The sequence below is a fragment of the Zootoca vivipara genome, chromosome 7 (assembly GCF_963506605.1).
Source record: "Zootoca vivipara chromosome 7, rZooViv1.1, whole genome shotgun sequence".
NCBI lineage: Eukaryota > Metazoa > Chordata > Lepidosauria > Squamata > Lacertidae > Zootoca > Zootoca vivipara.
In genome coordinates this window covers 4391803-4419176 of record NC_083282.1, presented here as the reverse complement: position 1 = coordinate 4419176, position 27374 = coordinate 4391803, and the positions used below count along the sequence as shown (strand labels likewise).

The following is a 27374-nucleotide window of genomic DNA, read 5'->3' as shown; positions in this document are numbered from 1 at the left end:
GGTACCTTCATTGCATATCTTTAGGTGACAGGCAAAAATGTTTCTCTTCAACTAGGCACCTGGCTGATTAACCTGATTAACATTCCATGGCTTCCCTTTTAAATGTGTTTGTGTGTGTGGGGGGGGGTATTGGTTTGGTTTAATTTTTGTTTTATTGTGTATTTTGTATTTTCCTGTTGTGAACCGCCCTGGGCTCTCCAGATGAAGGGCGGTATACAAATTAAACAGACAAACAAGTGATATTGCAACACCATAGTACAGAGCCTCTGTTTGAATTCCTCTGCTTGCGTGTAGCAGTGTAAAGCGTTCTAGAGTGAAGTAACCAGGAAGCTGAGCAGAATGTTAGGGTGGCTCCAGGCACCCCTAATTTTAGGTGGTGGGCTCACTGTGGATCAGCATTGCCCCCTTTGCAGGCAGGTGTGCTGCCTTCACTTAGTGGCAGTGCTCAGGGAAAACCTGTTCTTCATTATTGCAGCTAAAGAAGCTGTGCATAGTGGTGAACCCCTGGCGCTTATGACACTCATGAAGCCACGTTCTCCCCTCTGGAGCACTTTTTGAAAAAACCTGATTACAGAATTACAACAGTAAGTTGCCAGAGAAGATGTTTAAGCACATAACTTGCCCAGTGCTTGGAAAGGATAATAAAACAGGCAGATATCTCAAATGAAGTTTGACAGGGAAGGCCTGTAGAGGAAATCAGTGTCGGATTCAGAGATGCACATGTGTCTCATTTGAGGAGCAAAGGTAGGGGAAGCCACACTGGCAGGGCAATGGCAGTAAAAACAAAATCAGAATGCGTTTGTCTGCACCTTTAAATTCCTCCTCCACCTTGACTGATAGTCCAGCCCGGTGTTTTTTATGGTTTCTGAGTGTTCACCAGATATTCCCCATCTAAAGTGAGAAATTACCTTTACAAACAAACAAACAAACAAAATCTATCTGGGACACGGGTGGCGCTGTGGGTTAAACCACAGAGCCTAGGGCTTGCCGATCAGAAGGTCGGCGGTTCGAATCCCTGTGACGGGGTGAGCTCCCTTTGTTCAGTCCCAGCTCCTGCCAACCTAGCAGTTCGAAAGCACATCAAAGTGCAACTAGATAAATAGGTACCGCTCCAGCGGGGAGGTAAATGGCATTTCTGTGTGCTGCTCTGGTTCGCCAGAAGCGACTTAGTCATGCTGGCCACATGACCCGGAAGCTGTACGCTGGCTTCCTTGGCCAGTAAAGCAAGATGAGCGCCACAACCCCAGAGTCGTCCGCAACTGGACTTAACGGTCAGGGGTCCCTTTACCTTCACCTTTATCATCTATATCTATCTATCTATCTATCTATCTATCTATCTATCTATCTATCTATCTATCTATCTATCTATCATCTACCTACCTACCTACCTACCTACCTACCTACCTACCTACCTACCATATCTATCTATCTATCTATCTATCTATCTATCTATCTATCTATCTATCTATCTATCTATCTATCTATCTATCTATCTGCTTTTCTCTTTCTGTGAATGTGACTTCTCCACGTTCTCCCTGAATGCTGTGTATTCGAGCGCGTATTCAGAATGCCATTGCATTCAGAGTAAGGGAATCAGTAATGGAAAGCCTATCCACAATTCATTTTTCAAACAATAATTGCAGCTCATGCTGGATGGTTGGGATGTATGAAAATGCTGTAGCAGACATAATAATAATAATAATAATAATAATAATAATAATAATAATAATAGCAATTTTATTATTTGTACCCCACACAAATGACTGGGTGGAGCTGATCAGTCCACAGCCCAATGAGAGTTATCTGGGAAGTCGTAAGCCTGCGATGTCTCCCCTGGACAGTATGCAACTCAATTTCAGGCTTTTCATCTCCAGCTTGTAACCATTTTCAGTGATGCTCATATCTGAGCTTTCTCTTTCTCTCTCTTAGTGTTCTAGTATTAATATTCTGAAAGCATCACGGCATTAGTGCTGAATTTCCTCGGGTTTGTTTAAGTTATTTTCTTTTTATTGTTGTGAATGCAATTACACACAAAAAATTGTTTTTAACTGTGTACACAATTTTCTGGTTTCTAAAGTTGTGATTAGGTGTTCTGCAACCTCCTAATGATCATGACAATTACTAATTACATAAAGGTAGAGTGTAATGAGGCTGTATCTGTGCATTGCAGCAAGACTGCCCCCCCCCCTTTTTGCTGACAGTCTCAGAATCTTTGATTTCTGCCTGACAGGTAGAAATTCTGAAGGTCAGTATTTCCCACTGGTGCATCTTCATGGTCACTGAGCCTCTGTCTCTATCAAACCCCTAGCAGTCAGGACGGGAAGCTGAATAATATATATGATGTGCCTATACAAATTAGACCCTTGCTGTATATAGTCCGTTTGCCCTCCTCGGGTGGGCGGTTACTGGGCCTCCCCTATTGCAGGCCAGATCATCCTCCTACCACCGAATTAGCTAATGGCGGCAGGAATTTAGGGGGCATTCCCCTGGGCATGGTGCCAACTGACCAGGGCAAGGATAAATGCCTGGCCTGCAGAGCCTTTTGGCCTCTCACTTGCCGCCCCAGTTCTCCCACCCAGCCTCCTACAAATTAGGTTTTTTGCGGATGGTATGACCTTGGGACTCAGGTGGCGCTGTGGTCTAAACCACAGAGCCTAGGGCTTGCCAATCAAAAGGCTGGCGGTTCGAATCCCTGTGACGGGGTGAGCTCCCATTGCTCCTGCCAACCTAGCAGTTCGAAAGCACATCAAATTGCAAGTAGATAAATAGGTACTGCTCCAGCAGGAAGGCCGTGCGCTGCTCTGGTTCGCCAGAAGCGGCTTAGTCATGCTGGCCACATGACCCGGAAGCTGTACGCCAGCTCCCTCGGCCAATAACGTGAGATGAGTGCCGCAACCCCAGAGTCGGTCACGACTGGACCTAATTTTCAAGGATCTCTTTACCTTTACCTTTTATGACCTTGTTATGGACAATGTTGGATTTAGGGGCCAGGCAAATTGGCACCAGCCATTGGGGTTTTTGCCTACCTCACGGCAATAGTCACAACTTTGTAAGGTGGATAGCCTCTGCCTGCCACTCCATGGGTAAGGGTATCATGTTAAAAGGGTCTTGGAGGAGTTGGGGGCTAGGGCTATGCCATTCCACCAATGGGGACCGCTAGGGGGACGCCCCGATTTGATGTAGGTCATAGTTCAGCCCCCCCCCCTGCTGGCTTCACCCTTTAGAAACACTCCCAGCAGGCGGCTGGGAGTGACATGTGCAGTTGCTTACCTTAGTGCCTATGGCCAAACCTTCACATCTGTAGCTCACTAGCATGTCAACCTGGATAGCTCAGTTGGTTAGAGTGTGGGGCTGATAATGCCAAGGTTGCAGGTTTGATCCCTGCATGGGACAGTGGACTATTCCTGCATTGGAGGGGGTTGGACTAGATGGTCCTCAGGGTCCCTTCCAACTCCACAATTCTATCATTGTTTTCAGTTTTCTAAATAATCAAGTTTTTAAAATATGCTGTGTGTTGTCTAGTTATTTGCACCTTAGGGAACAGGGTGGTCCCAGGGCCTCGCCATGCAAAGCCAAAACAGACAGGTCCTCTTATCCTCCAGTGCTATGAAAATCCAGTCCTTCCCTCTCTTCCCCCTTTTTTTCCAATCCAAATGAAAAATCTGCATTGGTAAGAAAACAGTTAAAATAGTACATAAGTGAATTTATGCTAACCGTCATCATTTTTAAATGTCAAAACTGTAGCTCTACAGCTTCTATTTTTAATGTAGAACTCTACCCTCTCAACAACATTTATTTCCCCCCCCTAACAATATTGTTTCTGGATAGAAAAAAATGCTCACAATTACAAAATAGTGTGTGCATGAGTAAAATTTGCATTACTTGCTATCTTGACAAGGTTGCAGAATTTGGCTTTCATTGTGGCATAGATTTGAATTTCTGTTCGCAGTAAGCCTGCTTCATTCTCCGCTTTTATGTCTGCAACTCTAGACTTACTTTATAAGCTCTATTAAACTCAATTGACTCTATTTCTTAGTAGACATTGGTTGCACTGGAAGGATGTTTCCAGATGGTGACCTTATACTGTATAGCAAAGGAACACTTCAGATGTGATTTTTCTGTATGCACATTAATGTGTAGAATATACCTGGGTCCCAAGTTGTTTAGAGAGATTTAATAAGTCAATAGTATTTGGAATTAGATTCAGAAGTAGGCAGCCAGCCAGTGGAGCTCTTTTGACACTAACAAGATACGATCTGATTTTGCTACACCTGTCAAAATGCTGGCAGCTGCATTCTTAACCAACTAAAGCTTTTGGACTGTCTTCAGACAGAGCGTCACATATAACATACCGTAGTAATCCAATCAGGAAGTTGCCAGGGCATGGAGAACTGGCTAGACTGACCTCTGTCCAGGAGAGGCTGCGTCTCAGGAGCCGGATGAGCCAGGAAGATGGTATTCTGTGCTACAGGGGCCCCTGATGGGCTCACAACATAAAATCGCTATAAAAACACACAAAAAATATGGAAGAAAAATAGGAAGAAAAACAAAGCGATAATCCCCCTCCCCCCTGCCCATCTTGATTCCTACCCAGGTGTACCAAATAATTTTTAAAAATTGTTTTCAGGATCACATCCTATTCAGTGTTCATTCATCTTTCCGAGTCAGAGGCACGTGAATCTGGAAGTAGGTTAACAAATTGTCACCTGAGGATCCTTTATAACAGCCAATGTTTGCCATCGGTGAACTTATTCTAGTGAACAAAATGCCACCCCAGAGCAGTGGGTGGTCATGCTGAATAAGTATAATAATAATAATAATAATAATAATAATAATAATAATAATAATAAAATAAATAATTATTATTTATACCCCGCCCATCTGGCTGGGTTTCCCCAGCCACTCTGGGCGGCTTCCAAGATAATATTAAAATACAATAGTATATTAAACATTAAAAGCTTCCCTAAACAGGGCTGCCTTCAGAAGTGCTGAATAATAACAAGAACATGAGCAAGCTACAGGCCCCCGATGCCTTCGTACCAAAGGCTGATCTTATCCTCCCCCTCTCCTTTCCTTTCTTGGTATATCCCTCTCCCCCCCAGTAGGTCCCACATTATCCAAACATTGCAGTTGATTTGAAGTTAGATCATAAAAAGCATAGAGAGGTGGATGTGGGGAAGGGAAATGGAAATAATCAGCAGGGTGGGACCTGGAAATTCTTCAGAAAGGCCACTGTGGGTGAATGAGGATAGAACTAGGATGATCAAGAGTGTAGCTTGGCTGCAGGCCACCTAACATTAACTGGAAATGTATGCAGCCCTGTTCATATTTTTGCACCAAAATAATTCCACTGCCTGTGCCAACTAAACCCAAATTCTTTGCCCTGTAAACTCAACAGGCTGCACTCCAGCTAAATTATGAAAATCATCTTCGTGTATGTTTGTGCTTGCAGAGTAAGCCTGCTCAGTTTGCATGATTTATTTTGAACACATGAAAGGGTTGATGGATCCTACGCCACCCAGAAAACCTTTAAAAAGGAGCAAGGCTGTAAGGGAAGATTCAGCCACTGCTCCTCTTGCCCCATCCTGTTGCAGCAGGCGAGCCTTCACTATACTCCACAGTATGAGAAACCTAAATGTAAAATGTTTGAAACTGAGCAGAGTTTGGACCCACTTGCTCCCACAAATGCAACAGTATAAAACTTTTTGTATTCTGCTTCCTAGCCAAAACGAGAGAAAACTTCAGGGAGGAAGAGATAGTAAGCAAAGCTTGTGGACAGAGGTCTCACCCTGCTGAAGAATTGAACCATTTAACAAACCCAAGGACATCTTCATGGTTCTGCTCACCTGTTAGCTGTCCTGGGATATGCCGAAGGGTAATGCCAAAATCTAAAATGAAGCAAAAACTATGGTTTGCTAGTTAAGATTAAGACATCTTTTAAGACAAGTTTTTTGTTTTGTTTTTTACGTGGAGCAGTTTACTTCTGAAACATACACACACAATTATACCACTGATAATCATAATTTGGTCATTAGCAGACACTGAAAAAGTCTAGCAGTTGTATACTCTTCATTGAAAGTACCAAAATAGAGGTTAAAAAATATACTCTGTTGTTGTTGTTGTTTAGTCGTGTCCGACTCTTCGTGACCCCATGGACCAGGGCACGCCAGGTACTCCTGTCTTGCACTGCCTCCCGCAGTTTGGTCAAACTCATGTTCGTAGCTTCGAGAACACTGTCCAACCATCTCGTCCTCTGTCGCCCCCTTCTCCTAGTGCCCTCCATCTTTCCCAACATCAGGGTCTTTTCCAAGGATTCTTCTCTTCTCATGAGGTGGCCAAAGTATTGGAGCCTCAGCTTCACAATCTGTCCTTCCAGTGAGCACTCAGGGCTGATTTCCTTCAGAATGGATAGGTTTGATCTTCTTGCAGTCCATGGGACTCTCAAGAGTCTCCTCCAGCACCACAATTCAAAAGCATCACTTCTTTGGCGATCAGCCTTCTTTATGGTCCAGCTCTCACTTCCATACCTCACTACTGGGAAAACCATAGCTTTAACTATACGGACCTTTGTCGGCAAGGTGATGTCTCTGCTTTTTAAGATGCTGTCTAGGTTTGTCATTGCTGTTCTCCCAAGAAGCAGTTGTCTTTTAATTTTGTGACTGCTGTCACCATCTGCAGTGATCAAGGAGCCCAAGAAAGTAAAATCTCTCAATGCCTCCGTTTCTTCCTCTTCTATTTGCCAGGAGGTGATGGGACCAGTGGCCATGATCTTAGTTGTTTTTTTGATGTTGAGCTTCAGACCATATTTTGCGCCTCTCCTCTTTCACCCTCATTAAAAGGTTGAAAACTAATCTGCATTAACTTGACTTAACTCGCCCTGTGTTGCAGCCCTGACATAAATCAGCTGCTCTTGTTCCCCCTAGGAGGTGAGCTTCTATCGATGACTACAAGGGAGGGGGATTTACCCCAGGACTATTGCATGGAGGGAAGGTTTTTTTTTTTTTAAAAAAAAAAAACCTCACAGCACAACCCCAATCCTGATCCACAGATGCTGAAATTTATTCATGCATTCAGGGCTGGCCCACCCAGGAAGCAAAGTGAGGTGACTGCTTCAGATGGCAGGATTCACAGGGGATTCACCCCTTATTCCTGATGTAGATCTTTATTCGCCCCTTCTTTCCTGGTGTGTAATGAGGGTACCATTTTGTGCTTTGCCTCAGGTGCCAAAATGTATTGAGCCACCTCTGCATGCATTTCATACATTATCTAGTTTGGCCCATAGTCTACCATGAAGGAAGGGAATATTACTGTAGACTAGAGGTGCTTTTATCTCTTGTAGTGAAAGGCGAGAGGTGTGTGTTTTGATGTTTTTTGCTGTTCACTGAGAAAACGTGAGAGACAAGGATACTAACTGTCAGGGTTGTAGTGACTACTCTTGAGTAACGACCTTCCACATGCTTGTCTTTCAGATGTTTTTATTGGTGCACATTATTTACAGTGTAACGAACTGCTGATTCCATGTCTTACCTGCTCGAGTCAGATTCCTGCACTGCCCCCCTCCGCGTTCTGGACCAACTTAAAAGCCTCGGAACTGAGAAGCGCCTCCCTTTCCTCCTCCTCCTCAATTCTGGTGTCTGGGGGACGGGTCTTCTGTCTGACCGATTCCTGTCCTCTCTTTCCACCTCCCTCTCTTCCTGCTTATGAAGCAGGGGCTCTTGGATGTTGCCAGAACCCTGGCCCTCCCTCTCCGTTCCCTGACTCCCTCCATCAGACCCTTCGCTCTCATGACTGCTGGGAGACGGGCTGCTTCGGATAAAGGGGGGGGTCTCTATAAGCCCTCCCCCTTACACTAACCCTTAAGGCTACAATTTTGTTTCCATCCAGTTTACCAGTAAATACCTCTCCTCTTTCCTGCTCTGCTGTTTAGAATCCTTGAATCTCCTGCCATTGGCAGATAATGTGAAGCTTTTGGACTAATTTATTGCCATCTTCCTTGGCACCTAAACCTGGCTACTGCTAATACACACTTGGGGGAGGTCCAGTCCCCCCGCTGTATGGATTGTGATGTTTTCAAGATTGATGTTGAGGCCTTCACATCAAACACAGCTCTTGCAGTGCCTCATATGTCTTCCCGAAGCTTTCAAATTTTGCCCTTTAAATGTTGGGATTTTTTTTAAAAAAACCTTTATTTATTTTTATTTTTTTTGCTTTGGCTCCACTGCTAATCCTAAATAAATGTCAGTTTTGTAGGATCAGAAGAAGTGGTCGTGGCTCTGTTACAAAGGAGGGTTAAGAGCAAGTTTTTAAAGTCTCTCTCTTCCCCCCACCCCTTGCTTCATCCTTTCCCAGTACCTCTCAGTAAACTGGCTGCTTAGCTGGCTATGTGAACAGGTACTTAACTCCCCTCCCTTCTCCCCATACACAAGCACTCTGTTTCAGGGTTAGGTAAGGACAAGTGTATTTTGCAGGCACCTGAAGATTGAACTCATAAGGCTACAAGTGTGATTGAACTGGAGAGTCCCTGCTTCAAACCTCCCTATATGATTGCTTGTGTACCCCACCCCACTCCAGATTTTCCCAGCTCTGGGGCTCCATAACTTCAGAATACTTGAGAGTCAGAGCCTGGCTTACATGTAGATACTTTCCATATGATGAGCATCACATGCAGGCAGGATCTCTGCCTCTTCCTCCTCTGCAGCCTCCGAGAGGTGCTTTGCTGTGAGCCTTTGTCGATGGGCAAAGTGCCTTCCTGGAAGGCGATCATGAAAAGGTCGTCCCAGAGCAGAGGTGCTTTGCTGCGCCCCTTTGATGATTGCCAAAGCGATCCCAGAAGACAGGGTGCCAGCCTTAAATGAGACATTCTGTGATCCATTTAAAACGGGGCAGGGGCAGGGTATGTAGGAATGCTTGAAGAATCCGATCCTTGCAAAGCCTAATGCAAACTACCTGATCTGGCCGCTCAGACTAATGTGCAGACCAGAATTCAGCTATCCTTTGGATTTCACCTTTCTCTGAATGTTGTGATGCCGTTCTTGGCACAGATAAGTATCACAACGCATTTATAATGTCTATTTTCAGAGAAAGTATGTTCCAAAATAGATACTTAATTGCAGTATTCTCTCTCTCTCTCTCTCTCTCTCTCTCTCTCTCTCTCTCTCTCTCTCTCTCTCTCTCTCTCTGTGTGTGTGTAATGGCAGATTAAAGCAGAAATGGGACAAAGAGCGAACACATTAGAAAGTTACACATCCTGGAAATAGGCCAATGGGTGCATCTTTACTTACTTTTTATTTTTCTAATGATGTTTGTAACATTCAGCTAGGATCTCAGATATAATGGAGTTATTTTAATTTATATTGAAATATTTCTAAGCTGCTTTTCTGGACCAAGACAGCAAGCCAAATGCAAGCATAAGGATGCATTAATGTAAGGCTGCAAACATTTTAAACCCAAAATGAATCCAACGGTACATTAAGATCAGCCAATGCAGAAACACATTTCTAGTTTCTTAGGGAGCTAGGTTTCCGTTGACTGTTTCCATTCATATGGAAGCAGGTCTGCGAAGGAACAACAGTGCCAACCAGTGGCTATATCAGATTCCCATGGTGTGTGTGTGTGTGGGGGGAATGTTTAGAAGTCTGTAAGTGAACATTTTGAACTTCTCTAACTCTACTTTCTGAGTCTGACGAGTCTGCAATAGTTGCAACTGGGTAGCTTAGGTGGCAGCTGGTTTCACTCCAGGACTCCCAGAGCCCCTGGTTCAAGAAAACAAGCCACAGTTGAGTTTCCTGACTCAGAATGATCCCCCCCTTGACATGGGCATAGCCGGGGGGGGGAGCTGCCCCCCTAAATCAAGTAATCTCAGATAACTCGGTTTGCCCCCCCCAACATAAAGCCTGCCCCCACTAATTTAAATCCTGGCTATGCTCATGCCCCTTGATGTGCTTGATGGGGTGGGGGGTAGAGAATAAGAACACAATCTAAGAAATAATTTGAATATGTTCTTATTAGTTTCTAAGTTTGTGAGGGCTTGGGAAGGATGCTATCTGGTAAATGTACCAATGGTCCAACTTAGATCCAGTAATTGGGGCCAGTGCTTTTTTTCTGGGGGTACTCAAGAGTACACATTCCCCCCCAGATGTCAGAAGTGTGGCATTTACCGTAACAACTTCATGGTGAGTACTGGCTTCTTTTTTTCTTAAAAAAGCAGTGGGGGCGGGAGTCTCGTCCCACAGAAAGGAACCAAATCTTGGAGAGAGTACCTTTGAATTTTCACTGCTTGCAGCACATATTCTCATTGTTCGTGTTCTCCCAGTCTCTTACGCCAAAAGAGTTTGGTGAAATTTTATAGTGCTTCAGTCAGAATTTGCAAAAAGCCAAGTCTCATACATATGACCAACAGTGTTGTAAGACACATCCCTATGTGTTGCAGTTGCTGTTGTGGCTGCCTGTTGAATAGTGCCTGCGACTACGAGAATCATACCTGGAAAAAATTATTTAAAAACTGTAAAACTTGAAAGGATCTTTGCACATCTACGGGTGGACTGAAGTAGCCTTTTCCCCTCTGCAAAGTGGAAAAATGTGTATGATTTCATTTGATTGCCTAGAACAGAAGCCGTTTGGCTTTCTGGTCTAGTCAATTTACACCTCATTTGAAATGTCTGGGGCTAGAGCAGACTTCTGAATCTGTGACCTCTATCATCCATGTATGGCATCCCACAAGAGATGCAAGGAATCTCCTGACTCATAGACAGTGTTAGACTTGGTGGCACATAAGTTACTCAGCCTAGACTAGGTGGAATAGCTGCCTTGTTAAGAATTAATAGGAAAACAGGAAGGCTTTTTTTGCTCTGGAGAAGCTTCTCCCACTTCTTCCTATCCCGTTACATTTGTAGTTATAAAGCTACCAATGATGGAGAAATGCTAATTTTATGGTACTGGAGAGTGGCTCTCATTGCTCTTAAAAATGATCAACTGTGCATAATTGGCTCAGTGAGTGGATACTTTTATTATCAGGTTTTCTCTAATGGGTTGTCGCTGATCATCAGTGATGATGGCCGACATAACCAACTGGTCAGAAAGTTTTTGAGTAACTTTTAGTCATTGACAAAAATAAAACCAACAGATTTTTCTTCTTGAAAAGTGTTCGAACTTAAGCAGCATTATTTTAGTAGTGCTTGATGCTCTTGGGGTATTTTCTGGCAGAAATTTCACTTTTCTTTACCAGAAATATTTGACAAGCTGGACAGAATTCAGAGATGAGCCACAGAAATGAAAAAAGGCCTGGAGAGACTGACTTGATTAAGGCTCTGTTGTAAGACTCAAAGCTGTAGAGTTTTAGGTTGATGGAGGGAAAGGGACGCAGTAACTGGCTGCATGATTTCAAATGGTTTGAAGAGAAATACAAGAGGGGGCCTTGTAGGGAAGGATGCAAAGAGGAGTGGTTTCTTTGTGGGAATGTAATATCCCCAGGAAGCATGAGTCTCAAGCAGGCAAGGAGTCATCTCCACTGGAATGTCATGGGGACATAAACGTTGCACCCCACACTAAGGAATTCTGCACCTGTGCAAATTCAAATTCTGAACAACAAGAGCTGAATTCTGTGACTGGTATAAATTATGCAAGACAAGCAGATTTGCCAAGATGTCTTGAATTGATATATATCTACTTTTTATTAATTCTGAGGTTTTTTTGGTCTTGGAAATTTGATTTATGGGGATTTCTGTGTAAACCGACCTAATCTGTACTTCTCAGATTAAAGTGCAGATCAGAACGTAAATATCTTTTGGATTGTGTACCTCTGAATCTTGTAATACACTGCTCAAAAAACATGCCAGAATGCATTTAAATGTGCATTTTAGGATGAAATATGTTGAGTTAAATAAATATGAGAAATAGGTTAGAACAAAATACATACTTTTTTGAATGGATTTTTAAAACATCACAGATGGTAGAAACAATATAGAATGGACTTAATGAATGAACACATGTAGAATTGGCATGAAGTGGAAATAAACTGATCCATTCATCCCGAGCCTTGGGAAGGGGTGATGAGCTATGCACCTTGTACCTGTAAATGTTCAGCAGCACTTTTTCAGCCTGCTCTGATATATATCACTTACTGCAGACAAATTATCCAGATTCTCCAAAATCCAAAGAAGCAAGTTAAAGGAAAACAATTCAGTTAGAAACTGTATATCCAAAAGGCACATATGTCCTCAAATGTTATCATATTCTGAGTAAAATATGTGATGCGTATCATCTTCCCTTCAGTGGTTTTCATAACTGAATACAGTTAACAAACAAGACCGTGCCAGCCTCCCTCAGCGGCAGCAAGGGAATATTGATTTCCTAATTTAGGGTTTAAAAAAACCAGGGATCGCCTTATACATGGAAAAATACTGTAGTTCCTAAGAATGTGAGTTGAGATATGGGAATCCCAGGGCTTTTTCAGACTGTTGCTATTTTCAGATGGCATTGAATTGCATGCCACATAATCTTAAGTGGCACTTTGGACCTGAAGCAAGTATTGTTGATTCGATTTGGAACCGTGAACATAGTGTAATCGAGTTCAATGTGTCTGCAGACTGACAACTGGGAAAATAAATAAATAAATAAATAAATATAAATAACAAAGCTGCATTTGACTTCAAAAGAAGAAAGTTCTGTAAAATGAGGGTATTGTTAAAAGGAAAGTTGAAAGGCAAAGTCAAGAGGGTCAAATCTCTCCAAAATGCTTGGTAGTTGTTTAAAAGAAGCTCAGCTAGAATGCAGACCAAGGAAGGTACCACCAAGGCCAAGAGGGTGCCTGTGTGAGCAAGCAATCAAGTAAGTGATTTAAGCCAAGAAGGCTTCCTTTAGAGAATGGAAATCTTGTCCAAGTGAGAACCGAAAACTTTGGCACAAGGAATGCAGGCTAAATTTGAGGAACACGTAGCTAAAAACATAAATACCAGCAATAAAAAGACATAGTGACATAGTATCTCTGTAGCAAGAGATTGGCAAGGGAGGTGGTTGTGCCTTTGGATGAAAAGGGAGTCAAAGGATACTTAAGGAGATCACAGAACAAGTTATTTGCACCTGTCTTCACAGGGGAAGATACAGGGCAAATTCGTGTTCCTGAAGAAGCTTCCGCGGGAAGGGAGTCTGAGGAAACGAGCATACAACTTCTCCTAAAGAATAGTGGGAACCGTAGTTCATTAAGGCTGCTGGGAATTGTAGCTCTGAGGAAGAAACTACAGCTCCTAGGATTCTTTGGGGGAAAGTCATGTGCTTTAAATGTGTGTCGTTGCTTTGCCCCCTCTGCTCTGTTGACTCCTCCTTTTGTTCCCATTTGCTTAGAAGCAAAACCACTTCCGCATTTCACGGAGGTGGTGTTGTGGGCGTGGCCCGTCTCGACCCTCGCGAGGGGGCTGCAGTTCAGCCCTCTCGCGAGAGTTGGTTCCCGCCTCCGTCATGCCCGGCCGACCAGTAGTGTCAGGAGGCGGGGCCTTCCGCTACCTTTAAATCGGGCTGGAGGCGGGAACACTGCCTCTCTTACCTCTGAGAACCCAGGTGTTCGGATCACCCACCCACCCGCCCTCTTGGATAGGCAGTTAGGCAGGTAGGCCGACGCTGCTATGGAATTAGTCGGTCGCCTCGGTTGGCCGTGGGGCCGGGTAGGATTTTTTCCACTTGGATTAGCCAATCTGGTTTTTTCGCCTACCTCATAGCATTTCGTCACAACTTGGTTTGGCGGTTAGGCATTGGAAAATTTGCATAGATAAAGAATGGGGGGGCAGATTGCGTCATCCTCTGCCCGGAATTGGAGATTTAATCCCGTTAAAGGGGTTCCGGGGGCGGTTGCTTTGTCCTGGGCCTACGGAGGTCAGGGCCCTAGAGCACCCCCCAACGGTGGCCACAGGAGGTGTCTCAGTAGATACATATCACTGGGCTCCTTCCTGGTGGTTAATTTCTCCCGGACTGTAACACACGGGTTACAGTCGGATATAGTCGGTTAGGTTCCAATGCCTAAGCCAATACCGCTCAACATCCTTAACCAATAAAGTTGTGGCCTTTTCACCCACTTAAACTTATTTCACTGTGTCGTGTCCTTTATTTCCGGGGAGGGAGGGACATTGCCACACAACACGTGCTTCTTCCTTTTCAAACATATTCTGGCTTTATTCTCCCTTAGCTCACACTTCATGTTTCCTGTTCTGTAGTCAAACAACTATAAATATAATGGCAGATTCAGTCCCCCCCCCCAAAAAAGTAAAGTACTTTGCAATCAGTTTTTAAGCAGCTAGCCAGTTGATCACCACTCTCTTTTGCAAAGGTTAAAACAAACAAAGACACCCCCCCTCCAAATAGTGCTACAATATGCAATGACATAACCAGCCTTTCCCTGTGTTTTTAATTCCCCTCCTAGAAAGTTCCTGAATATTCAGTGTCTAGAAAGTGGTTTCTGGGAAGAAGGAAGCTGTGTTCCAGTGCTGTGTAAGCCACCCCCACCCGTCTTTGAGGGGATATACAACTGCACAAATGGCTTTGAGCTTGACAGCCAATGTGTTCTCAACTGCAGCCCACAGAATAAGAAGGTAAGGATTGTTCAGTATATTGGCTGATTTACTAAATAACCCAGAGCACCAAAGATTTCTTGACAGTTCAACATTTTGGCTGCCTCCTTTTGCCTAGCTTGATGCTATTTCTTGAGCAGGGGTCGGCAACCTAAGGCCCATGGGCCACAAGTGGCCCACAGGGATCATTTAACCCAGGGGTCCCCAAACCTACTCGGCTTTGGGCCAGTGCCTGCAGCGCCAATCGCGTGGAAGGCGGGGGGGGGCTGCGCCCATGCGCGTACACACACACTATTTCCAGCACACTTCCGGGTTGGAGGAGCACCGGAAATAGCTAGTGTGCATGCGCACGGGCCTCCTCCAACCCGGAGGTGCGCCAGAAATGACGCGCATGCGTGCAAGCTATTTCCGCCGCTCCTCCGACCCGGAGGTGGGCAGCCGCGCTGCACTGCTAAGAGTGGGTGGTGGCAGCAGGCAGTGAGGGCCGTTGCGGGCCAGATAAAAGAGGCCTTTGGGCTTCAGTCTGGGGACCCCTGGTTTAACCGGTCCATGAGCCACCCCTGAACCAAGCCGCCTGCTTGGCGAGTCCCCGTGCACTGGACTAAATCAGCACAGCACGGCGCGGGGACTCGCTTCTGCGGTGCCGGAAACCGCGCCTGCGCAGACGCCAGAAATCGCGGGCATGCGTGCTCTGGCCCACGGAAGGATCTCCGCTGGAGTGAACTGGCCCAGGCGAGGTAAACCTTGCCAACCCCTGCTCTTGAGTTTGGTTTTATTTTGTTCTAGATATAGAAACGGAGAGAAGGCGCAGTTCAGCCTGTGGAAACGGGAGCAGGGAGGTATTTAGTTCCTGCTTCCCCTGGAATGGATTTCTTGCACTGCATGTACAAATTCAGTTCAGTGAACTGCTTATTAATTAACCTAGAATACTTCTGTCCCTAGTTTTATGCTCATAATCACTGATAAGGATTCTGGATAAGATCGAGGTGTGTGTTTATTTCTTTGTTTGCTTGAAATATTGGTAGGCAGTTCAGCATAACTAAACATCATAGTGGTGAACAACAATACAAAAAAAACATATGAACGGATAAAAAGCAGTTATCTATCTATCTATATACATGCTTGAAAGTTAATAAAGGATTTTAAGAAGAAAAAGGGACCCAGGTGGCGCTGTGGGTAAAACCACTGAGCCTAGGGCTTGCTGATCAGAAGGTCAGCGGTTCGAATCCCTGTGACGGGGTGAGCTCCCGTTGCTTGGTCCCAGCTCCTGCCAACCTAGCAGTTCGAAAGCACGTCAAAGTGGAAGTAGATAAATAGGAACCGCTACAGCGGGAAGGTAAACGGTGTTTCCATGTGCTGCTCTGGTTTGCCAGAAGCAGCTTTGTCATGCTGGCCACATGACCTGGAAGCTGTACGCTGGCTCCCTCGGCCAATAATGCGAGATGAGCACGCAACTCCAGAGTCGGTCACAACTGGACCTAATGGTCAGGGGTCCCTTTACCTTTACCTTTAAGAAGAAAAAAGAAAAGTCTGTTATGTTGGAGCTTGGCTAAGTCCACTGGGCAGTGTTTGTTCCACAAGGAAGGTCCCTGAGATGCTACAGAAAGGACTTACGATGCACGTGCTACCACAAAAAGGGATGGCTGCAGTGAAAGGGGAGATATATAAGGGGGTCAGGTGATCTTCCTCTGGTCCCAAGATGTTTAGGGCTCTTACATTAACAGTAAGACCTTAAGCCAGTGCATTGGCAGCCTGTGCAGTTTTCTCAGCGCTGGTGCTAACGGTCGGTGTCGTCAGACAGCAACCATGACCGCTTCATTCTGCACTAACCACAACTTCCAGACCAAATGTGAGGCCGTCCTCATACAGAGGTCATTTCAGTAATTCGGCTGTAGGGTTACCATTCCATGAGCTATCCCTGCCCAGGCTATCCCTGTACAGAAATGGTTGCATCTGGCACGCTGAGCTACTTGTTCCTTCGTAGATTGCATCCTCCTGGAACGGCTCTGCAAGATAGGAAATGGGGTAGCTATCAGGGTCATCCTCCAGGGTGACAAAAGCCAATTAAGTCCCAAAGCCAAGTTGGAATCCAGGCTGAAATGAATCTAAATAATCAGTATCTTCTGAAATTGTGTTGCAGTCTTGTGGATTCTAGTGACTAGATGAGTATTTCTTTCAAAACATCTGATCCAGGTTGTCCGCCCCGCCCCCCAGGAGTGGTCCTATACCCCTTTAAGGGCATCAAGCACCACACCCCTGTGTAAAGCTGCACTCACCCTTTCCTGAACCCTCATCAGACCACTTCAACCGAAACTGATCCCATAGAATAGAACTATATATAGCATTGGGCACCTTTTGCTCAAGACAGCACCGCAAAGTCTTGTGATGAAGAAAGAAAAATGTTTATCATCAAAGTTGCAAAAGAGTCACAGTGGGTGACTGAGGGGTCCAGAGCTGCATTAGCTGAGGGAAGGTGTTAACTTGGCCAACCCAGTCAGATGGGCAGCATATAAATAATAAAACTACTGTTGTTGTTGTTAACAACCCACAGACTTAAGAAGGTCTGCTGGGTGGCTACTCTAAAGTGTAGCGGAGACAATGAAATAGACCTACTTTTCCGCTTACACCACCACACTATCTGACGCATGTTCCATGAGCTTTGCAGTAAATTTCCACCACTTGCACTCCAGCTTTCCTTCCGTCTGTGTCAACATCTGATGCTCCTGGGAATCCCCAGGAGCAAAATGGACTGCATAGTGTCAGAGAAGGCCCTTGGGAACAATAATGTCAACGGCCACCCTCCTTTCACCATTCCCCTCAGAGGCCAGAGCCTTGGCTTGACTGCCAGCTCCATCCACTAGAAAATCCCTCCAAACATTCAGAAATCTCTTGGATTCCATGCATCTAGAGGCAGCCTAAGTGAATGGGGGACCCATCTTTGCAGAGGTGGGAATAGACATGAAAACTAACCAGGAAACGGTCTGATTATGACAACAGGGTCAAACACTCAAATCTTCAAACCCCTCCCCTCGTCATCTGGGGCAAAGACCAGATCAAAGGTATGTCCTGCTCTTTGTGTCCGACTGATGACCCCTGGAGTCAGCATCACGGTTGCCTTTGAGGTCATGAAGCCCCAAGTAGTTTGTAGTTAGAAGCTGGTTTTGTAGCAGTTTTGTAGCAGGTAGGTGGGCCTTTAAAACTAGCACAGACTAGTTTTGACATCAAAAGTCTCTCACCACACCATTCCAGTAAAGTATCACCAGTGAAAATACTGGCAACCCCCATATTTGTGCCAGTTTAGTGAAAGCCATACTTGATGGTGTTTGCTTTTAGTGAATCTGTCCACAAGAGCACACTAGAATTTCATGATGAGTTCTGCATCCTTTGTACTTCAGGTCCCAATCCTTTGCACTAAAGATGGCTTGTGGACAGAGGAATTTAAATTGTGTGAAGATCTGCAGGGGGAATGTTCACCACCTGAAGAGCTTAACTCAGTGGAGTACAAGTGTGAGGAAGGCTATGGAATTGGTAAGAACTTCTCCCCTTATCTCCTGCAACCCCCTTTTCCAGGTTCTTGGAAGAAAGCTTCCCCCTTCCCTCCAAAAAGTGAAGTCTCTCACTTTCTCCCAAGAATTAAAAAAGAGTTCATGAGTCAGCAGTGATCTAAATGATGGTACAGTTCAGATTTAGGGACGCGGGTGGCACTGTGGTCTAAACCACAGAGCCTAGGGCTTGCCGATCAGGTGGTCGGCAGTTTGAATCCCTGCGACGAGGTGAGCTCCCATTGTTCGGTCCCAGCTCCTGCCCACCTAGCAGTTTGAAAGCACATCAAAGTGCAAGTAGATAAATAGGTACAGCTCCAGCAGGAAGGTAAACGGTGTTTCTGTGCATTGCTCTGGTTCACCAGAAGCAGCTTAGTCATGCTGGCCACATGACCCGGAAGCTGTCTGTGGACAAATGCTGGCTCCCTTGGCCAGTAAAGTGAGATGAGCGCCGCAACCCCAGAGTCATCTGCGACTGGACCTAACGGTCAGGGGTACCTTTACCTTTACAGTTCAGATTAATTGCTGCTATAATGGTCTATGGATTAACTCAACAATGTTATTTTAATTTTGATTGATTTATCTGATTATTGGAGGATTGGAGAAACCCTAAAATTATCTGGAGATGGGGGGAGGAAAGTGCCTTTTCATTGGGACCCAGGTGGCGCTGTGGGTTAAACCACAGAGTCTAGGGCTTGCTGATCAGAAGGTCGGCGGTTCGAATCCCTGCAACGGGATGAGCTCCCGTTGTTCAGTCCCGGTTCCTGCCCACCTAGCAGTTCGAAAGCACATCAAAGTGCAAGTAGATAAATAGGGACCGCTCCGGCGGGAAGGTAAACGGCGTTTATGTGTGCTCTCTGGTTCGCCAGAAGCAGCTTTGTCATGCTGGCCACATGACCCAGAAGCTGTCTGCGGACAAACGCCGGCTCCCTCGGCCTATAGAGCGAGATGAGTGCCGCAACCCCAGAGTCGGACATGACTGGACCTGATGGTCAGGGGCCCCTTTACCTTTTAAGCGCCTTTTCAATGAGGAGGACATCATGTGGATGCTGCAAAAATAAATGCATAAAATATTTATGGAAGCAGCTGGATAAGCCCAGAGAGAAGCAGGGCATGGAAGCCAGTAATTTTTATTTCATCTGAGCTGGAGAAGAATTTTGGACCTCCCAGCCTTCATTCAAAAGCTACTGAACAGCCTAGAAGTTTGGACTGTGTATCTTAAATGCGGAACAGTCCAAACTTTAGAATTATTCATATATGACTTCCTGTTCCTTTGGATCACAGGTATCACGAATGCAAGGTTGGTGTTGTAGCCTCTTAGAGTCTCAAAGTGGGAGCAACATGAAGAGCTTAGGCAGAGCTTCACAATGCTCAAGGAATCTCAGTGGCTTCAGGTGCAAAAGGTTACCTGCTCTTTTACCCTCTAGGTGCTGTGTGCACACCTTCCTGTCTAATTCTCCCGAAAGATCCGGTAACACTGCCTGAAAATGTCACTGCAGATACCATGGACCACAGATTGAAGCCTACCAGAGTCCAGGTAAAGCGGCCCAGGTGATGTGGAAGGCAGTATATAAATTATCAAAAGTAAAGTCAACTAAACCTGTGCTAGAACACCAGCTGTTCCCACCATATGTGCTCTTACTTGTTGCTATGCAAGAAGCTTCCCTGGTGATCTGAGTAGTTGCTATGCAGAACCAAAATGGGGGAGATTTTTGTTGAAAAGTTCTGCCAGGCTCTAATTCTCTACCCCCCCCCACCGACCTTTGATGATTTTTCAGAAATCATTGTGAAATTCAGTTCATACATTGAATGATCCTTGGTTGGCTACACTTGCGGTCATCCATATGTTTGGTCAGAAAGCCATTCGCTTTACTTGAATGAGCTTCATTTGCTCATAGCAGGCATCCCCAAACTTCGGCCCTCCAGATGTTTTGGACTACAATTCCCATCATCCCTGACCACTGGGCCTCTTAGCTAGGGATCATGGGAGTTGTAGGCCAAAACATCTGGAGGGCCGCAGTTTGGGGATGCCTGGCTCATAGTAATGTCAGCACGGAGCTAAACATCATCGACTCCATACCATTTTGATGTCATCGCTTCTAGTACATGGTCCTTGAATAGCCAAGATCAGTCAAATAAGTTAAAAGAGCACAGATAAATGACCACTAAAGCAGCAAGAAAGAGTGTCAACACTGGGGTATTATTGGCTGCAAACAATCACAAAAAATAAGGGATTAATGACTTCTCATTCTGTCCTCCAAGAAGCACCGTTTTGAAGGAGGGAATTGAATGAATGTAAAGAGTATTCCACAGTTGTTTCACTTGAATGAAGCTTAACAGGTGGTACAGATGTTGAAACTCTCTGACCTCCTCCAAAGCTCACATGGTTTCTGGGAAGAGGAAATACGTGTGTACATAAAAGATGCACATATGAGTACTCTAGCAGGAAGAGGTAAATGAAATGTGGCAAGAGCTTTAGTCTGGAAACAACTGCAGATTCCCTCTTTTCTCTTCAGCTGTGGTTCCATTCCAAGCTGTCTTGATCCAAGCTGGTTTTGGTCTGAATATTTGGCTAGGATTTCCAATTTCTTGCTAATGGCTGACTTAGGAAATTGTGCCCTGGTTCCCCTTCATGGAATGGCTAAAATGCCTCAAATATGATAACTTCTTTGTTTTCCCTTAATTGGCTTTTTCAAGAATGATATTTCTGAAAATAAAACTGAAGCATACTGAAAGCACGGTGGAAGGGAAAAATAAAAGCAGAGAGTACTATCAAGAGCCAGAGTTTCAAACCAAGATTACCCTGTTCCTCCGAAGAATTTTCAGGAAGTGTGGGAATTCTCAGGGTTTCATTCATTTGGACACTGCTGTGTGTTAGGTTGAATCAGACATATGGGATGTGTTGCAGCGGGGGACAGTGTTGTTTTGTGGTCCTGCTCTGCAGTGCCTGCCATATTTTCTCAATTCCTTGAACGCTTTGTACATTTCTGATTCACTTCTCTTCCTCCTGGACTTGACTGTCTGCAAAGCTTTGTCCCAAGCGCAAGATTGCATGTGAAATCTGTAGCACTCCACAGGTGGAATCTTTAAATGTAAACATTACAGGTCGTTGGTCATTCTGGCAATACTTAATCTTTAATACTTAAAGCAGGGATGAAGAAGCTGCAGCCGTCTAGACTGTAGCTCCCATTTTCCTGACCATCAGCCAAGGAGCTGTAAATTCAACAATATCTGAAAGGCCAAAAGTTCTTCATTCCTGACATACAGTGATACTGTAGAGAGGCACACCTTACTTCCTGCACTACATAAAACTTTCTGCTTTTCCCTTTCTTCAGAGTATTGTGTGCACTGGAAGACTGGAGTGGCATCCAGATCCGAAAGCCATTCATTGTATTTCTTCATGCGAGGTAAGGGTGTGTGTGTGTTTATGCAGAATGGATGTTTGATTCTAGTGTCTTTGCATCGTATCTTGTGACACACAGGGCTGACAAAATTGAAGATCCCATTTTCTGCAATGCAGAGGTTTGAGTGTTTATGTTTTTGCAAAGTAGAGACCACCAGCAAAAATTCATCTAGTCAAACCCCCTGCAATGTATGCTTTAGCTGAAAGCATCCTTGACGGATGGCCATCCAATCTCTGCTTAAAAACCAAGATAGGAGCATCCATCACCTCCTGAGAGCGTCCATTCCACTGTCAAACAGCTCTTACTGTCAGGAAGGTCTTTCTGATGTTGAGTCGGAATCTCCTTTCTTGTAACCTGAATCCATTGGATTGAGTCCTACCTTCCAGAGCTGGAGAAAACAAGCTTCCTTATTCTTCCATGTGACAACCCATTAGATATTTGAAGATGGCTATCATATCTCTGACAGTAAGAGCTATTTGACAGTGGAACGGTCTCCCTTGGGAGGTGGTGGCCTCTCCTTTCTTGGAGGTTTTAAACAGAGGTTGGATGGTCATCTGTCATGAATGCTTTAGCTGAGATCCCTGCTTTGCAGGGGGTTAGACTAGATAACCTTTGGGGTCCCTCCCAACTCTAAAATTCTCTGATCTCCTCCTAGTCTCCTCTTCCCCAGGCTAAACATGCCCAACTCCACAAACCATTCCTCATAAGGCTTGGTTTCCAGACCGTTGATCACCACAATTTAAGAAGCATTTTGACAAGTTGGAAGGTGTGCAGAAGAGAGCAACCAGGATGATCAAGGGTCTGGAAACTAAGCCTTACAGGAGCACTTGAAGGAGCTGGAAAAGAAGAGACTGAGAGGAGATAGGATAACCATCTTTGAATATCTCAAGGGCTGTCCCATGGAAGAGGGAACATGCTTGTTTTCTCCTGCTCTGGAATGTAGGACTTGAACCAATGGCTCTAAGTTTCAAGAAAGGAGATTCCAACTAAACATTCAGAAAAACTTTCTGACAGTAAGACCTTTCAATAGTGGAATGGTCTCTTTTGGGAATCTCCTTCCTTGGAGGTGATTTAGCAGAGGTTGAATGGCCATCTGTCATGGATGCTTTAGTTGAGATTCCTGCATTGCAGGGGGTTGAACTAAATGACCCCTTGGGGTCGCTTCCAACTCTACAGTTCTATGATTCTATGATTCTGTGAGTGGTAGAATAACTCTTCTGCTAAAAGGTAGGATTTAGGTTTGATGAGGCTCTAAGCTCTAAGCTACTGAAGGCAATGAGGCCCTTTAGATGTCCAGCTGTCCTTTGTCAACAACAAATTGTCGCTGTTTTTTGTGTTGAATATATGCTATGTAGTAATTTATAGACCTAATAGGTGTCTAAAGCCATTTGCACATAACAAAGTATGTATTTTATCAAAGTAATTGTTGAACTGAAATACAATTAAGAAGACGTATATTAATAGTGAAATTTTTTGGGCCCCAAGAGAGTGGGGCCCTAAGCTATAGCTTGTTTAGCTTATACGTAAATCCGGCACTGGTCATCACACTGACAGTGGCAAACATGACCCTGGGGGAATTGGGTTGCTGCCCTTCTGCTGCAAAGCAGATCTTCAGTGCAGAAGCAGTGGAAGGGAATTCCTTAATCTTCTCTCCACTGGCCACTTTCCACAGTGCAACCACACCCACCCCTGCACTTCTTAGACACAACCAAGCATGAAACTGCTTTGGGGAGAGGGGTTGCAGAGGACGAGTTACAAACCTGCCACTTGGTGCTCTTTTCCTGCAAATCACCCGCCAGCGGAGGATCAGGAACATGCTCACAGAGCCAGAGTGCTTACTGTTGTCTGAGGGATCATCTGGGCTTGCACTTGCCCTGCTGATTCCCCCCAGGAAAACATATCTCTACTGCTGAATCGGAGCAAACGTCAACTGGGTCTTATGCAGATTGATGGGGATTCCCAGGGGAAGTAATCAGGGCGAACAGAAAACCTATCCAGTAAGTGGACAAGCCCACAGGACTGGCTCTTGGTGTAGCCCCAGTGGCGCAGGCGCCAGGGCACTGGGCCAGCAGTGGGGGGGCGCTGCACGGCAAAGCTGTGCTGCGAGGGCGGAGGCGCTGGAGCGATCTCCACGCCTCAGCGCCCGACCTGCTTGAGACGGCCCTGCAAGCCCACTTAGGTTTGCTTAGGTTGAGAGCCCCCTCCTCTTTCTTACTCCTTGCTGCAGCGCTTCTTCTGCCTCCCCCTGTCAATCCCAAGTATTTACATGAGCTGCTTTGCTTTTGTGCAGCCTTTGTGTCTTCTGACAAATATCAAGTAGGCAGAAGAAACAGGTAGACATTTTTTAAAGTTTTGGTCTGAATGGGAGCCAAGGAGTGGTTGCCTCCTGCTGAAATAAGCCCCTCAGCTGAAGGGAGCAGTCAGAAGTGCTGTAGCCCCTCCACCATCCAGCATAGTTTTTCCTCCCTTTTTTAAGTCCTGCAATATAAACTTGGCAGAAACCAGATGCGAAATGGGCCAAGGAGGCCCCTGTGGCTTTGAGGCTTGTTTTCCATAACCCATTCTATCCTGTTGCATATTTAAGCAAGTGTTGGCTTGGGCAAAGGTTTAAAAAGGCCAACTGCTGTGGGTAGCAACCCAGCCTGGTGTTGTCAAGATGAAACCATTACCCAAAAGGTGAAAAACACCAGAGACAACAACCCATGTAAGGGATTACTCAAGTGAGGTACAAAAATGGATCAATCGATGTTCCTAACGTCCCAACTACAAAGGTTGGTTGGTTAGCTGGCTTTAAACAAACAACGGCATTGCAGAGTCACAAAATACCCAAATGAAATTCCCTGGTTAATCTGATATGCTGCCATATATAATGGCTATATCTGGAAGTCCGCAACATTCCTGGTCATTGGACCTGTTTCCACAAATCCTTCATCAGAGGCCAAATTACAGCTTGTTTTGTTATCCAGATAGAAAGCTTTGGTGTTTCCTTACACGCACGAACACACACGTCAAAAAACAAAACCACTTGACTGGAGGCAGATGGGGTTTATTTTAGGGAGTCAGCAGTACCAGCCATTGCATTCACAATAGCCTTGGCAAAAGGAAACTGGCCCAAACTTCCCCATTCTGCTTTCCTCTCTTGTTTGCACTCCGATTCATTTAATATTACAAAGACCAAGACGGATTCTCTTTCTTTCTTTCTTTTTCTTTCTTTCTTTCTTTCTTTCTTTCTTTCTTTCTTTCTTTCTTTCTTTCTTTCTTTCTTTCTTTCTTTCTTTCCACCCACCATTTGCTGGGTCCCAGGCAATCATTTGAGGGCAGGAGGATGTTAATCTATATGCCACCTCTAAATGCTTGACCTCTGCATTTAATGCACCCACCCACCTCCCTGGTTAATGCAGATTTTTTTCTTTCCAGAAAAAAAAATCCACTTAGTCCTGTAAAGATGTGAAAATTCTAAAGGTGTAGCTGTTTCATTTGTTTGTGATGCAGCATGTGACATTTCTTTGGTGGGGAGTGGGGATGAGCTATTGCCATGCCTCCTCAGTTCCCGTTTGACTCAGCTGGGGATGCCTGAGTCATTAGCAGTTTAGTTCTGCTGGCCACATGACCTGGAAAAGCTGTCTGCGGACAAACGCCGGCTCCCTTGGCCCGAAAGCAGAGATGAGCGCCACAGCCCAAAGTCAAATTCCACTGGACTTAACCGTCCAAGGGTCCTTTACTGCCTAAGCCATTTCATTTCCAGGAAATATGGGGAGGGCGTTGCATTTGTTTTCGTGAAAAGAGGGGTGCCTATTTTACTATGCATAGGGTTTAACCTTAATACTAGTGTGGGGCTTGCTCACCATCAGAAAGCCGGGGCAGTTGAGTCTCAAAGAAAGCTTTTATGAATTTATCTTCCATTGGCATTGAACACCATTGCAACTTAGTGAGTGATTTATGCTTTAGGTGCAAGGCGTCTGATGCTGGGATTCTACACATGTCTCAGAATAAAAGCAAAAATTGGATTGACGTAGTGAAAAAATGTTGAAATAATAGCAGGACATATAGTACCAATGGATCTTTTAACATTTTGTTTGGAATAATAAAGGATCAAATATTATTAGACGACAGGTCATTAGTTCAGCAGTTCCTGATAGTTAGCTACACTTTATTGTATTGGGGGGGGGGGGGTCAGAACAGCTTGGAAGAAAGGATAGGTGAGATGTTGTGAAGATGTAAAATGGACAAATATTGTGAGAATTAGTGGGGGGAAACAACCTGATGATCTTTTTTGTTGAAAAATGGTGCAACAAGGTACAAGAGTTAGTGAAGCTGCGGTTAGTAAAGTTGCAGTCTTACGAGCAAGCTAGCAATAAACCAATTCTAATGGGTTTTTTATGTATAGCTTTAACTTTGTTTTCCTTTTCCTTTATATTTTGGACGATGTTCTGGTGTATTCGTTAACGAGCTAATAAAAAATTGTGCGTGCACACACAAAAAACAACCCAAGTGCAGATGCAGCAAGTGTGATGCACAACAAATGCACAACAAGTGTCCTATCAGATACTTCCTGTGGCTGGACAGTTGCAAAAATCACACCCAGCTTGTTACTTTGTGCATGCTCAGTGAGCTGTGACAGCAGGGCCGGCTCGTCTTAGACCCCCGGTGGCGCAGGGCACCAAGGTGCCGGCCCGCCAGGAGGGCGCCGCGAGCTGCGCCCGCCCGCTGACCAGCCGGTCCGCTGCGCAGCTGTGCCCGGCGCCCACCTGACCACCGCGCTGGGAAACGGGGTGGGAGGGCGCCGGAGAGATCGCGCTGTGCCTGCCCGCCCGCCACGCAGCAGCGCCGCGCCCACCCGCCCACTGCACTGGGAAACGGGGCAGAAGGGCGCCGGAGAGATCCGGCGCCCTTTGCGACAGGGGCGCTTAAGACGGCGCTGTGTGACAGGTAGCGTGTGGTGAGGAGCATGAACACAATAGGTACTTGGCATGCACTGCCCACTGGTGGATGGGATACTAAGGATGTGAACATTTGAAAAGGTGTGGGCTGGGCTGTGATACTGCATATTCTGACATAAGCAGAATGAGAAGAAAAAGAAATCTGCAGAAGGAATCCATGAGAAAGCACCCCTTCCTTCCTTCCTTCCTTCCTTCCTTCCTTCCTTCCTTCCTTCCTTCCTTCCTTCCTTCCTTCCTTCCTTGATGGCATTTGTGTTTGAATGTTGGTGATTCAGTTTCAAATTCCTGAGCTACTGGAACTCGCCCGTCCCACAGAGGCCTTGTAAATGTAACCGACATGGGGACGCATTGTTATAAATGATGGCTGGTCCCCACTGCGGCTACCTAATAATAATAATTTCAGAAGAGAACTGAGCTAGAATAGCAGCCTATTGCCTAAGACTCAAAACATCGCTGGTTTTTATTTATTTATTTTATTATTAATCACATTTATATACCACCTTTATCTCACAAGGATCTCAAGGTGGCAGACATGGTTCTCCTCTTCCCCATGTCATTGCCACAACAAGCCTGTGAAGAAGGTTAGGCTTAAGTCTCTAAGAGATGGTGACTGGCCCAAGGTCACCCAGGGAGCTTCATGGCTGAGTGGGGATTCGAACCCTGCTCTCCCAGGTCCTGGTCCAACACTCTGACCATTACGCCATGCTGGCTTTAGTCAGAATCACATCTCTACCACGAAGGTGGAGCCCTTCCCTCTACTTCTCCACTTGCAATAAAATTACTTTACTTTAGTACTGCGTTGACCGGAAAGCGCATTTTAATTACAAATGCTCCCACTTGGTTCTCTGTTCTCTGTTAATGAGAATCAGAAAGCCATACAAATACTTCAAGAGAGGCTCATGGGTGATTTAAGTCTAATTGTGTGAAAACCCT

The 27374-nt window shown here is 45.2% G+C and overlaps 1 protein-coding gene across 1 annotated transcript in view; it reads left to right on the top strand.

Annotated features, from left to right (window-relative positions):
• PAPPA2 (pappalysin 2) overlaps positions 1 to 27374 on the top strand; it is a 128690-nt gene that overhangs the window by 88975 nt on the left and 12341 nt on the right. Inside the window, exons 17-20 of the mRNA XM_035123579.2 lie at positions 14408 to 14576; positions 17951 to 18083; positions 19525 to 19634; positions 21433 to 21504. Of these exons, the coding sequence (XP_034979470.2) occupies positions 14408 to 14576; positions 17951 to 18083; positions 19525 to 19634; positions 21433 to 21504 (484 nt within the window). The remainder of the gene's footprint in view (positions 1 to 14407; positions 14577 to 17950; positions 18084 to 19524; positions 19635 to 21432; positions 21505 to 27374) is intronic.